The 14,319-nt window shown below is 34.2% G+C and overlaps 1 protein-coding gene across 3 annotated transcripts in view; it reads left to right on the forward strand.

Moving 5' to 3' along the window:
* The window catches only part of WDR36 (WD repeat domain 36), a 37,590-nt gene that overhangs the window by 11,936 nt on the left and 11,335 nt on the right, over positions 1 to 14,319 (forward strand). For all 3 annotated transcript variants that reach the window (XM_067731404.1, XM_067731407.1, XM_067731405.1), the window contains exons 11-16: positions 524 to 610; positions 1,813 to 1,958; positions 6,737 to 6,851; positions 7,359 to 7,524; positions 8,313 to 8,421; positions 10,400 to 10,479. In XM_067731404.1, the coding sequence (XP_067587505.1) occupies positions 524 to 610; positions 1,813 to 1,958; positions 6,737 to 6,851; positions 7,359 to 7,524; positions 8,313 to 8,421; positions 10,400 to 10,479 (703 nt within the window). The remainder of the gene's footprint in view (positions 1 to 523; positions 611 to 1,812; positions 1,959 to 6,736; positions 6,852 to 7,358; positions 7,525 to 8,312; positions 8,422 to 10,399; positions 10,480 to 14,319) is intronic.

Genomic DNA, 14,319 nt, shown 5'->3' on the forward strand with positions numbered 1-14,319 from the left:
AAATGTTCAGTTTTATTTATAATTACTCTTCTTTGCAAGCCAATATCCTGGCTATTCATGCATGTATATACTTCCAGATGAATTTCAGGATCATTTTAAAATCAATATCCAAAATAATTCTTCTTAGAATCAAATTGGAGAGATTTGATATTTTTAAGAATCATCACATCTAGGAATATGATATATCCTCATTCAAGTTGTCTTTAATGTTCCTCAGTGAAGTTTTTTTAGTTTTCCTCCTATTGGTCCCACATATTTAAGATTATTCAGTGGTATTTTATATATTTTAATATAATTTGCTAATATTTATTTTTTTGCTAATATTGTGACTGCAGTCTGTTCATTTATATTTCTGTCATTGTTAATACTACTGATAATAGTGGTAATATCATCTTTATTTTGCACCTGACTTAAATGGGAATATCTTGAAGTTTATAGTTATATGACAATGAATAGCTTTTTTATATATACATTTTTCATTAAGAAGATTTCATAGCTCTATTCCCTTCTCCCCTAACCACAGGATTAATAAATAAAAAGAGAGTCAAACGTAAAGGACTTCAGAATACCATGTCAGTGAGACTTCCACCCATCACAAAGTTTGCAGCTGGTAAGAAACTTCATAATGTGTTTCGAGTTCTGCTCTGTCATTTATTTCCTCCTATGTATTTCTTTATTTCCTCCATTTTAATAAATGTTTTTACAAATATTAATAAGCGTCCGGAGGGTAACTCAAAATATATTTCTTTATTTCTCCCATTTTAATAAATGTTTCAGCAGATATTAATAAGAATCCAGGATGCATCCCAAGTGCATGCTAGTCTTGTGTGAAGACTGAAAATGAGTTATTTATAATTTGAACTTGTTGTCTAATAATTTAGGCTTTGTTCTCTGTAAGCTATTAATAAACAATGTTTGCTATTTCATTTTGTAGCTCTTCTATTTATTCTATTATATGCCTGGTATAAGAAAGTCACTAATGTAAAAAGGTGAGAACTGAGAACATAGAGCTCTGGCTAATTTAATAAACATCTGAACATACTGAGGTCTTAGTATACTGTGTCATTTGAGCAGTGCATCATTCGAAGAAGTGATTTTAAGAAAAATGTAGATAGGTGATAAGATTGTTGAGCGAAAACTATCATAGAAATAATTGTATAGGCACCATTTCCATTTCAAGGTTATTTATAACAACCTGATGACTGGTCATTTTTTTTTTTTAACTTTAACCCCCCCTCCTGTTTATTTTCTATCTTAGAACCTGAGTGGTCTTTCTAAAAGATCTGAATCATGTCATTTATATGCTTAAAAATCTTTCATGGCTCCTTATCACCTTTTGGGTGCAACCTCCTCTCCTTCACATGGCTTTCAAGACCCTTGGTAATGTGACCTAGTGGCCTTGTCCTCCTGCCACCCCTCTCAAGACACTTACTTGCTGTGCTTAATTTTGTACAAGTTACTCTTGGGCCTGTGTGTGTGTCTCAACCTCTCTCTGCTCTAGCAACCCCCCCCCCCCGATTAATTTCTACTTGTTTTACTTCTTTCAGGGACCATTTATTACTCTCCCCAGTTCTCTTAGTAAACTCTTCCTGAGTGCTCTTACAAGACACCATCTTACTTTATTGTAATTTCTTCTAATCAGAATCTCTTGTTAGATTGGAAGCTCATTGCTCTCAGAAATTACCTGTTTACCATCCTGTCCCTAGTGCCTAATTACAACATAGAATATTAAATGCTTAATAAATAAAATACGTGAATGAATGAGGGAGGGAATGAAAAGCAATTTGATTTATGCTTTTAATTATGTTTTAGAGGAAGCTCGTGAAAGTGACTGGGATGGTATCATTGCTTGCCATCAAGGTAAGCTATCTTGCTCAACCTGGAACTATCAAAGATCTACAATAGGTGCTTACTTTCTCAAGCCAAAAGAGCTGAAGAAAGATGACATAACTGCAACAGTAAGTGAACTTGTTTTTAAGGGCGTTTTCTCCTGTAAAACTGTCTTGTGGTTATCTTATTATACTCAAGTTTATTAATGATAATATTCATTGAAAGAACAAAGAACATAGTTTAACATTTTGAAATTTTTCCCTAATAGTGTTAAGTTTTCCAGCTTGGAGAGAATTATTTTAAGTTTAAGTTAAGTTTTGCTTAATTAGATGTTGTATATTGGTTATTTTAATTTTCTGATTAATATAGGATTACTCAGGATACACTTTGAGGGGGATTTCAGCATTTATCAATATACTTTCGTACCTGAATTATGTTGAGTATATAGTACTATATTCAGTGAAAGTGAATCTTAAGGTTTCTTCCTTCCTTTTCTTTCTTTCAATGTAGGAGTAAGATTCAGCTAAATCTTTAATGAGTTAAAGATGTAGAAGTTATTTAAATCCTTCATTTCTTACATTTGTCTGATTGAGTACTGTCTAAGCCTTTTTTAAATATGGTTTTTAAATGCCACTGTTAACTTATAACTTCTTACTCCTCTATTAAAATTTTATTTTGTTTTCTTTTGATAATAATGTAAGTCGTCTATTGGGTTCAGGTTTTAAGGTATAAAGAAATGATGTCAAATTTGGTTTGCAGAATCGTTGCCTCTGCTTTTTCAAAATAAGTTTTACTGATATATAATTCACATACTGTAAAATTCACTCATTTAAAGTGTACAATTTAATGGGTTTTAGTGTATTCATAGAGTTGTGCAGTTATCACCAAAATCTAATCAGTCTAATTTTAGAGCATTCTCATCACCTCAGAAAGAAACCCTGTACCCACTAGCAATAAGCCCCATCCTCTCACTTTTCCCCTTTGCCATCTCCCCAACCTAGGCAACCACAACCTACTTTCTATCTATAGATTTGCCTATTCTGGGCATTTCACACAGATAGAATCATACAATATATGGTCTCTGTGACTGGCTTCTTTCAGTTAGCATTTTTAAGGTTAATGTTTTTAAGGTTCATCCATGTTGTAGCATGTATCAATACTTTATTCCTTTTATTGCTGAATAATATTTCATTTTCAACTTTTGAAATTTTGTTTAGCCATTGATAGATGGTGGACATTTGTATTGTTTCTAGTTTTTGACTATTATAAATAATGCTTCTGTGGACATCAGTGCACAAGTTTTTGTGTGGACGTATGTTTTTGTTTCTCTATATTTACATCTGGGAGTGGAATTGTTAGATCATAATGTAACTCTAACGTTTTTGAGGAACTGCCAACCTGTTTCCCAAAGTGGCTGCACAAGTTTATATTCCCACCAGCAATGTATAAGGGTTCCAATTTCTGTATGTCCTAGCCAACACTTGTGCTTATCCGTTCTTTTGATTATTGCTGTCCCAGTGTGTATGAAGTAGTATATCACTGTGGTTTCTGATTTGCATTTCCCCAGTGACTTAACAACGTTGAGCATCTTTTCATGTACTTATTGGCCATTTCTACATCTTTGGAGAAATGTCTATTCAAATTCTTTGCCATTGTTTAATGGGGTTATTTATCTTTTTCCTCTTGAGTTGAAATAGCTCTTTATATATTCTGGATACAGGTCCCTTATCACGTATGTCATTTGCAAATATTTTCTCCCATTCTGTGGGATGTCATTTCCTTTTCATGTTGGTGTCATTTCAGCATAAGGGGTTTTAATTTTGAAGTCCAACCTTTTTTTTTTTTCTTGTGGTTTTTTGAAAAATATCGCCTAACTCAAGGCCATGAAAAATTTACTCCTGTGATTTCATCTGAGAGTTTCATAATGTTAGCTCTTAAATTTAGATCTGTAATCCTTTTCGAGTTAATTTTTGTGTATGATGTCATGTAGGCATCCAAGTTCATTCTTTACATTTGGATATCTAGTTATGTCAGCATCATTTGCCCAAAACACTGTTCTTTCCCCATTGAATGGCCTGGGTACCCTTGCCAAAAATTGTTTGACATGAATGTGAGGGTTTTTTTCTGGATTCTCAGTTTTCTTTAATTGTTCTATATGTCTATTTTTATGCCAGTACCACACTGTCTTGATTATGGTACCTTTTTAGTAAGTTTTTTGAAATCAGGATGATTGAATCTTCCAAGTGCTTCTTTTTTCAAGATTGTTTTGGCTATTCTGGTCTATTGCATTTCCATATGAATTTTAGCATCAGCTTGTCAATTTTTGCAGAGAAGGCAGTTAGGATTTTGATAGGGATCTTGTTGATTCCACACCTCAGTTTGAGGAGTGTTAACCATCGTAATATTACTCCTGATCCATAAACATGGGATGTCTTTCCACTTAATTAGATTTTTAATTTCTGTTAGCAGTGTTTTGTAGTTGTCAGTATACAAGCCTCATACTTCTTTGGGTAATTTTTCCTAGAATTGTATTCTTTTCAATACTGTTATAAATAGAATTCTTTCCTTAATTTCATTTCGGATTGTTCATTGCTAATGTATGGAAATATAATTGATTTTTGCACATTGATCTTGTATCTTAACAACCTTGCTGAACTTATCTATTAGCTCTATTAGTTTGTTAGATGCCTCTGCTTTTGAAAATGCATATTTCAAGTATAACCACATTTGATCCTATTTTGTACAAATTTTTTTTGTCAGTATGTGTGCTCTGTTCTCCATAGTACAAACATCTACTCTTAAGCTTTTATCGGTAAGCCATAGAGAGTCTATCTTAAACTTCTTAAGTTTACCTGCAAAGTTTTGAGTAGCTATTGTAATAGTAGTGGTAATAATAATTACAGCTAACATTTTTTGTGTGCTTACTTTGTTCTAGGCTCTCTGCCTAGCACATATCAGTATTATATTATTTTCACAATAGTCCTATGATAATGGAGTATTGTTAGCCTCTTTTTATAGGCAGTAAAACTGAGGCTGAGGCTTACTGTAACGAGTAATATGCCTGAGATCGGTAAAACTAGTAAATGGAAGAGCTGGGATTTGAACCTAGGACCACTCCTTCTAGAACCTATGTTCTTAACTCATAGCCTATAATGATCACTCATAGAACATTGTGTGTGTGTGTGTGTGTGTGTGTGTGTGTGTGTGTGTGTGTGTATACACACATACACACACACAATGATACTTAACTGGTGCTGGGTTGGAGTCAGCTATCTGGAACAAAGCCAGGAGCCCATAAGTAGTAAACCAGTAAGTATTTATCAGAGAACCCATGTGCTAGAGTACAATTTGTCAATCAGAGGTAACCTTCTTAGCTTATTCATTTTTGCTTTGCTTGTGCTATCTTCAACAATAGGTTAGAATGAATAAGTAAATAAGTAAAAGGAGACTTCCAGAAGCAGTCGCATTAACAACAATAAATCCTATTAAAATAAATGCAAGTTCCAGAAAGTACAGCAGTCCCCCCTTATCCATGGTTTCATTTTCCATGGTTTCAGTTATCTGCAGTCAACTTTGATCTGAAAATATTAAATAGAAAATTCCAGAAGTACACAATTTATAAGTTTTAAATTGCATGCCATCTGAGTAGCACTGTCCCTCTCTGTCATGAATCATCTTTTTATCTAACGTGTCCATGCTCTATACACTACCTGCCCATTAATACAGGAAAAAACATAGTATATATAGGGTTTGGTGCTGTCTACTGTTTCAGGCATCCACTGGGGGTCTTGGAACATATTCCCTGCAGATAAGGGGGACTACTGTATAGCAGGGCCATCAGGGACCATTACTTGTAGGTTATAGCCTAGTATCTTTATTAGTTCCTGAGAGCATAAATATATAACATAGCATAAACATTTATGAGTTGTTCAGAATAGGTAAAATTATGTTAGTGTTCTATTTGAGAAGATAGAATGCTTTATAAGGTTAGTCCATAATTTCCTATCTAAAACTTTTTTTAAGTTATAAGCTATAATTGTCTAGAAAAAATATAGATGTAAGTGGAGCATACTTCTGTGGATGCTGTGTAAAGATATCTTGACTCAGTGGTGTATCAGTCTTATGCTGCTTTGCACAGTTAAATATCCTCCGTTGAATATTTTCTTTTAGGTCTTAGAAGTCATCTGTTTCTTTAGGCATAAATTCAACAGTTTTTTGAATTAACTCTTGGGTGGGTGACATCTGACTGATGCAGTGGCAATGAAGGATTTCTCTGAGCATGACCCACCACATAGCCAGTCTCATGTTTTTAACAGAAAAAAAGACATCTTTTTAATATAATATTTCTACTTTAAGTATTAAAATATGAGTTTATTTTACAGAAACTGCTTATAAACTAAATGTTTTCCATGCAGTATCTCATGTATTTCCTTCCTAATATGTTGTAATTAAAATATTTTGGGCTTTTTCATTGGACATCCCAGCTGATACGGTTCCAGTTTTATATCCGCTATAAAAGCAATTACAAAAGTAAGGTAATGAGAAATTAGGCAGTGGAATGCTTTGACTTTAGTACCGTTGTGAATAAATTAAAAATTGAAGACCAGTTGATATACCATTCTCCTGAATGAATTTCAATTGAGTTAACTTTGGTTATGTTTTGCTGTCTTGGAAGTATGGGTTTCTCCATACTTCTTAGAGAATGGAGATAGAATCAAACATATTTCTAATACACCCAAATATAATTACATTATGTTTAAGAAAATTAACGAAGCAATTCATTTATCATTCTTTTTTTAAAAATGAGATAATTAGTAGATTTAAAAAAATACTTTGGAAACCATAAAGTACAATAAAAATGTTAGCTATTTTCTGTGTCATTTGTGTTAATTTTTTTTCCCTTAAGGCAGTGGATATAACTTCTTGTGGAAACTTTGCTGTGATTGGTCTCTCATCAGGAACTGTAGATGTATATAACATGCAGTCGGGTATACACCGAGGAAGTTTTGGCAAAGATCAAGGTATTGAATATATTTTTCTTTTTCTTATTTTTAAAAAAAGTAATATAGATAGATAAAAGGCTAATAACTGTCACTGGCATTTATTAAATTCTTGAGTGCCAGTCATTTTGCTAAAGTTGTATATGGGTTATCATCAGCCGTATGTGGCAGTTCCTGCCATTATATCTATTTGAAACACCATGTTGAAATAAAGAGAATGAAGTCATAGTTGTATTAGGGGAAAGTGGATATTATAGAAATTAAAGGTTCTTTTTTTCTTCTTGCATTAAGCAGAAAATCTTAACTATTTTTTGAAATCTTCATGGCATCAACCTGATGGATTTTGTTATTACTCAAGTGGTATAATAATCTTCTCTCTGCTACCTAAAATCCATATTAATTTAAAGATTTTAGGGGTGTTAAATAGTGGGAACTTAGATATTTAAATAAAGGAATCACTGTTTGTGTAGTGTTCAGAGAGTCAGTTGCAATTCTTATTTCTTTTTTCTTTTACCATATGCTTTAAAGCCCATAAAGGATCTGTTAGAGGTGTTGCAGTGGATGGATTAAACCAGTTGACAATTACAACTGGTAGTGAAGGAGTACTCAAGTTCTGGAACTTTAAAAACAAAGTTTTAATTCATTCTGTGAGCCTTGATTCATCTCCAAATATGATGCTGCTACATAGAGACAGGTAAAGTTTTTCTTTTAATGATAATGGACTTTCTTCTTGATGTTTTTAGTTCTTAATTTAAGTACAGTAGACCTTTGAACAACACAGGTTTGAACTGTGCAGGTGCACTTATACACAACTTTCACTAAATACTCACTGTAGCACTACATGATCCACTGTTGGTTGAGTCCACAGATGCAGAACCATGGACATGGAGGGCCAACTGTAAAGTTAATATCATCTTTTTTTAAAAATTTTACTTTTGGCTGCATTGGGTCTTTGTTGCTGCACACAGGCTTTTTCTAGTTGCGGCAAGCTGGGGCTACTCTTCGTTTCAGTGCGTGGGCTTCTCACTGCGGTGGCTTCTTTTGTTGCGGAGCATGGGCTCTAGATGCGTGGGCATCAGTAGTTGTGGCTCACGGGCTCTAGAGTGCAGGCTCAGTAGTTGTGGCGCACGGGCTTATTTGCTCCGTGGAATGTGGGATATTCCCAGACCAGGGATCGAACCCGTGTCCCCAGCATTGGCAAGCGGATTCTTAATTACTGTGCCACCAGGGAAGTCCCCCAGCTGTAAAGTTATATGCAGATTTTTGTCTGCAGAGGGGTGGCACCCTAACCCTCATGTAAAGTGGTCAACTATAGGTAATTTACCAAGTGGGAAAAACCAGACTTTTCATATAAAAGAAGAGCATTTTGCTTAATTTCCCCCAAAGGTATACTTAACAAAATTTAAATGACTGTGAGATTTTAGTTCAAGGGTTTTTTTTTTGTTTGTTTGTTCATTAAAACTGTTGCATTTATTTTGCTAGTGGCATTCTGGGACTCGCCTTGGACGACTTCTCCATTACTGTTTTGGACATAGAAACTAGGAAGATTGTCAGAGAGTTTTCTGGACACCAAGGCCAAATAAATGACATGGTAAAACAAACTTTAGATGTTTAAATAAAACTTGATTCATTTCTATTTCTGTTTAGGTTTAAAAAGTTCAAATAATTGAAACTTTTAATAGCATTAAACTCACCATAGGAGATGTTCAAAATGAATAATTAGGAGACTAATTTTCAAAAAAGAGATTTTTAAGGAAAATTTAGAATTAAAAGAAGTTTAATATTTCTCAGGAAGTTAATGCCATTAAAGTATAAATCCCAGAGTTCATTTTTTTCTCTTTAAACAAGGCCAAAATATACTTTGGAGAGTGAATCATTGAAACATAAGTGTATCATTTTTGACTTAATATTAAACTAAGCTGAGAGAACTCATTTCTGTTTTTCTACATTCATAATGAATTAATAGGAGACCTGGAATATCTGATTCTTGGTTCATTCTAGTTTAGTGTTATTTCTACAGGTTATATATCTTAACTTCAAAAGAGTTTAATTAATAAAAATGTGTTTTAGCTTACTATTATGTTGTTATCGTGAGAAATATGGTAATAAGTACTCTAGTTTAAAAAGTGTAAGTTGAAGACTTTGCATCAATTGCAGATACCTTTATTTACTTGAAACAGAAAAAATAAAAGAAAATCCTACATAGTGACACTCCCAACAGCTACTTTTATTTATCAGTGCTCACAACAAAAATCTGAATTTGCAATGTTTACCCCCATTTCCTTAAAAATCAGGGGTGGGGGGTTAATGGTCGGGAAATTGTGTTATTCTGCAGATAAGAGATTGGCAGAACTACCCATCAACAGAATTTGTTGTGACAGCATCTATAGAAATGGGGGTGGGAGTGGAGTAATTGTGATGAAATTGCATTTTTGAAAACATCTGTCAATGCCATCTTGCTCTTCCTATTTCTTTCCTTTTCAAACTTTACTTTCAAGTTATATGTCTGGAGTTTCCCCTAGTCAATAACAAATTACTCCTGTTCCATTAAACCTATGAGCATTTATTACATGACTTCACCTATCAAAGTCATTTTCCCATACTTTATTATCTGCACTATCCTTCTGTAAATTGAGTTCTCTGCACCTTAAGGTTTGAGTTTCCACAGTATCATCGCAGCCCCATGACCAAGTTGGAGTTCACTTATCCCACTATTATTTGCTAATACGGATGGTCATAATCCCTATGGTGTGTTTACACTCCTGGATGAACAACCTACTACCATTATAAACCTTAAAGTTTTTCCTTTTGGGTCTTCTTTTACATTTGACTTGGTTTAAAGCTCATGTGCTGCAGGAAGAGAGCTATTATTTTTCCATTTTTATCTACAGAGAAGATATAACTTCTTCATGGTGGCATAAGTAGTTTATTATTTAAATTTATTTTGAAAATCTGATTATTGTGGTTTTAATTTATACTTTGGAAATAAAAGATCATTAAGGGAGAAAAGACTTTTAACTGAATCTATAAGTACAAGCTGAAGGACTTCTTTAGTAACTTCACTATATTAAGAGAAATTGCATTCTTCAAAATCATTCTTAGAAAGCCATTCTAAGATATAGATGGTTTTCAAGGAAATGGAGCTTTTGTTGCTTTCACAGATACTTTATTATTGAAATTAGGCTCACAAAATATTTCTAATAGAATGTTCTCAAAACAGCAGTTTTATGTTAAAAACAATTAGTAGTCAGTTTGTTAACTGTCTATAAATATAGGAGATTATGGGGTAGAAATTGAAAATTGGGTGAAACTGTTCATTTTTAAAACTTTTTATAATTCATGTAAAAGCTTAGTCCTTAGCTGTATCCAAATCAGTGGTATATAAGATGGCATTTTATGTAATAAGATGTAAATTTTATACTTCAAACATTTTTTAATGAAGCATGCGTTATCTTTTCTTGTATTCTTTAAGCTGTTAAATATACAGACACAAACATACATACAGAAATACATACATATACACACACATATATTTATATATGTATTCTTTTTTTTTTTTTTATTTAAAGGCTTTCAGTCCTGATGGTCGTTGGTTAATAAGTGCTTCAATGGATTGCTCTATTAGAACTTGGGACCTTCCATCTGGATGGTGAGTTTTTAAATCTCTAACCTTATCTGAGGTTTTCTCAGTCATTGTCATTACATGTGACTTTTACCTGTTGTTAATGGATTATGTACTTTTAGAATGTGAATATATTTGGGGAGTTTTTCTAACCTGACTATATTTTATCCTTGTAGTGTTTTTTATCTCAAACAGCAGAGATTAGTGCCATAAAAGATAATAGGAAAATCCAACCTCTTAGGTTCTCTACTCCTACAAAATTGAGATATAGAAGTGAGTTGCATAAACCTTAAGAAAGCACATTTGGCCTTTTTGATACTCCAAAGTAGAGATCATACTTTAGGACTACAAACTTTATTTTGAGTATTTTTTTGTTTTTGTTGTTGTTGTTGATACTGAATTTAGTTAAGAGGTCAGAACACTTTGCTTTGTGTGTATTATATATTTTCTGTCTCTAACATAAATCTTGAAAAAAGACATTTAGATACCTTCAAGTACTGAAAATGTGTGTCTTAAGATTTGGGTAAAACCCAACAGTGTTCAGAAATCTGGCATAGGTTGAAACGTGCTACTAAAACAGCACTTGAAGAAAAAACATTAATTCTGTTCAGTAATTTGAGAGAGAGAGTACTTTGTTGTTAAAAATTATGTAGGAATAGATACAATTTGAAATCATATCACTTAACATAGAATTGCTTAGATTGAGTTTGAAAGGAGTGATGGGAAAAGGAACATACCATAAGAAAAGAGATACGTGAGAAAGATGAGAAGGAAGCTAGTACTTTTCAATCTTTTGAAATGTTCCTAAACTAAGTTTTGTCCAATTCTACTACTCTTCTTTCTCAGGAATTAGATAAGCTCATACCTGAAAGCAATTTGACCTTTAGAAAGGAAAAACGCTGATGTACTTATTTCCCTTTAAGTTTGATAAAGGAATGAGGCAAAGCTGTCTATACAGCATACATACTGGATTTGGAAATATGCACAGCAAGAGTGTCACTAATGGGTCCAACTCTAATAACTAGGGAATTTGGTCCACAGGTGGGTCTCTTTTGTACTTAGAGTAAAGCAAAATATAATTAGTTGCCTGTGTCCTTCAGCTTCAAAACATTCACCTCAAGTTGGTACTTTCTTAATTAAAAAAAAAAAAACACAACTTTTTTCTAAAGGTACCAGTAGAAATATTGATTAGTCTTTTGCTTCTTGGACTTTTGCTTCTATCTAAAAGTGAACATTATAATTTGAATTACTTTACAGTAGGAAAGTTGTACAGAAAATAGAGTTGACACAATGCCCTTTTCATTTTCCTTTTTAGTAGTTTAAGTTCACATTATTAGATGGGAGAGACAGGTTAATGTTCAGTAGTACTACACTAGCAAAATATTTTTTTAAAGTGGTAAGGTTTTTTTGGAATGGAAGAATTAGGATCTGAAAGTAGCGTTCAAAGCCACCAGTCTTTGACTCAGCATTAGCCTTTTTTGCTGAATTTCTTATTTTAGTAAAAAGATGAACAGATTCAAATCCGATAGATTTTCAACTCTGGTATCTTATTTTTCAGTGAACACAGGCAATTTTAAGTGAATACAAAAGCATTAAGCTGGGAGAAACACCAGAGCAAGAAGTGAGTCACATAGGGATTGTTTAAAGAAAATATAATGATTGGACCAAAGTATATTTTTAATAAAGAAAAAACTACTTTTTTGGTTAAGATTTGAAGTGGAGCAAATGAGAAAGGTTGAAAAGCAGTATCATACAACTGCTGCTGCCTAACTGCAGCCAAGCTAACATTTACCATGAGCTGCTATGCACTTGATATGCTTTTATTTTTCGTCTTTTCTCATATCCTATCAGGTATAGGTACTGTTTTTTAGTCCTGTTTTACAAATGAGGAAACGGAGGCTCAGAGAGAAGTTAAGTGATTTGCCCAAGGCGACATAGTTTGTTAATGAGATTTTGCTGTAATAAGCATAGGGGAAAGACATTTCCCAATAGTTGTAATATCAGCCTTGCTTGGGTTGTGTCATATGTTCTAAGGATGATTTGGTTTTCTTGATGTAGAAGATAGTAAGGAAGTAAGGATCAGTATTTCACCATACAACCATAGGTAACTGTTGGGTTTTTTTGTTTTTGTTTTAATATTTATTTTTTTTAATCTTGGCTGTGCTGGGTCGTAGTTGCGGCACACAGGATCTTCACTGAGGCATGTGGACTTCTTAGTTGCGGCATGCGGGCTCTTAGTTGTAGTATGCATGCAGGATCTAGTTCCCCGACCAGGGATTGAACCCAGGCCCCCTGCATTGGGAGCGTAGTGTCTTACCCACTTGACCACCAGGGAAGTCCTCTGTTGGGTTTTTTGATTTCCCCTATTTGTTTTAAACATAATTAGTATGGCAACCTTTGGAGAGTCCTAGTTTTTTCTTCAGTAAGCAGTTTTATCATTTACATGTTAAATATGTAAAGAATGAATATACGAAGGCTAAAAAGGCTAAAAAGTGATACGTATGAGTAAACCTTTGGTGTGTGTGGTAACATACAGATGTATCCATCTGGAATTGTGCCTATCTAAAACAAATTGCAGGGACTACTTGGTGGTGCAGTGATTAAGAGTCCACCTGCCAATGCAGGGGACACGGGTTCGAGCCCTGGTCCAGGAAGGTCCCACATGCCGCAGAGCAGCTAAGTCTATGCACCACAACTGCTGAGCCTGTGTTGTGGAGCCCGTGAGCCACAACTACTGGCTCACGCCCCAGAGCTACTGAAGCCCGTGTGCCTAGAGCCCATGCTCCACAACAAGAGAAGCCACAGCAATGAGAAGCCCGCGCGCCGCAACAAAGAGTAGCCCCCGCTTGCCGCAACTAGGGAAAGCCTGCATGCAGCAACGAAGACCCAATGCATCCAAAAAAATAATTAAAACAAATTGCATAGGTACTGAACTGTTTACTGTAAAGGTTTTTTTGTTTAAGTGCTGAAAATTTTCTTGTGTTTGTAGGATTCTCAGAGAAGCAGAGTTGAAATTTTTTTTAATTTCTTTTTTTTAATTTTTATTATTTTGATAAAATACTGCTTTAGCACAGGCTCAGCAGTTGTGGTGCATGGGCTTAGTTGCTCTGTGGCATGTGGGATCTTCCTGGACCCGGGATTGAAACCCGTGTCCCCTGCATTGGCAGGCAGATTCTTAACCACTGCACTACCAGGGAAGTCCCCAGAGTTGAAATTTTTTATCCCTGAAATTATCTGTCATCCCCTACCACTACCACCTGTAATTTCTGGTTGCTTTTAATCTCCTAGAAGTTTAGGTTGAACTCTTTTGGGGGTGAGAAAAATATAAAATTAAATAGTTTTAATAGAATTTTGCATTTTTTTTCTGTCTCATTCACCTGACCTTGCTTTCTGAGGAGCATTACATGAGAATAATTGCAGTAGAACATTGTTTTGCATTTCTCACTGAGGCAAAACTATCCCTTTATTCTGTTCATTAAAGTTTCCTTTGTAAGGTGATTCCGTCACTCTGGAGATTGAACATCTAGACATTCTCTGCATTTGTTTAGAATATAATCAGAAGTGGGTTAATGTTACTTCTGTTTATGAGGAGCTTTGTACTTGAAAATATGATCCCTTAAAATGGGAATTTTTTTCAGTTTTTCTCTCAAAAAACATAATTTACCTGAGACTTCATTCTGTAGGATTAGCAGGAGACTATATGGTAGTTAGGTCTGGGATTAAGCCTGTAGACTTAAGCTTTATGAACTAATTTGGTCATGTAAAATATGCTATGGATGTGGAAACCACCTTCCTCAGTTTGATGCTTTTACATAATGGAAGGCCAGCCTACCCACACACAACAGCTGTGGAAGTCACATTGCACAA

This window comes from Pseudorca crassidens, chromosome 3, assembly GCF_039906515.1.
Source record: "Pseudorca crassidens isolate mPseCra1 chromosome 3, mPseCra1.hap1, whole genome shotgun sequence".
NCBI lineage: Eukaryota > Metazoa > Chordata > Mammalia > Artiodactyla > Delphinidae > Pseudorca > Pseudorca crassidens.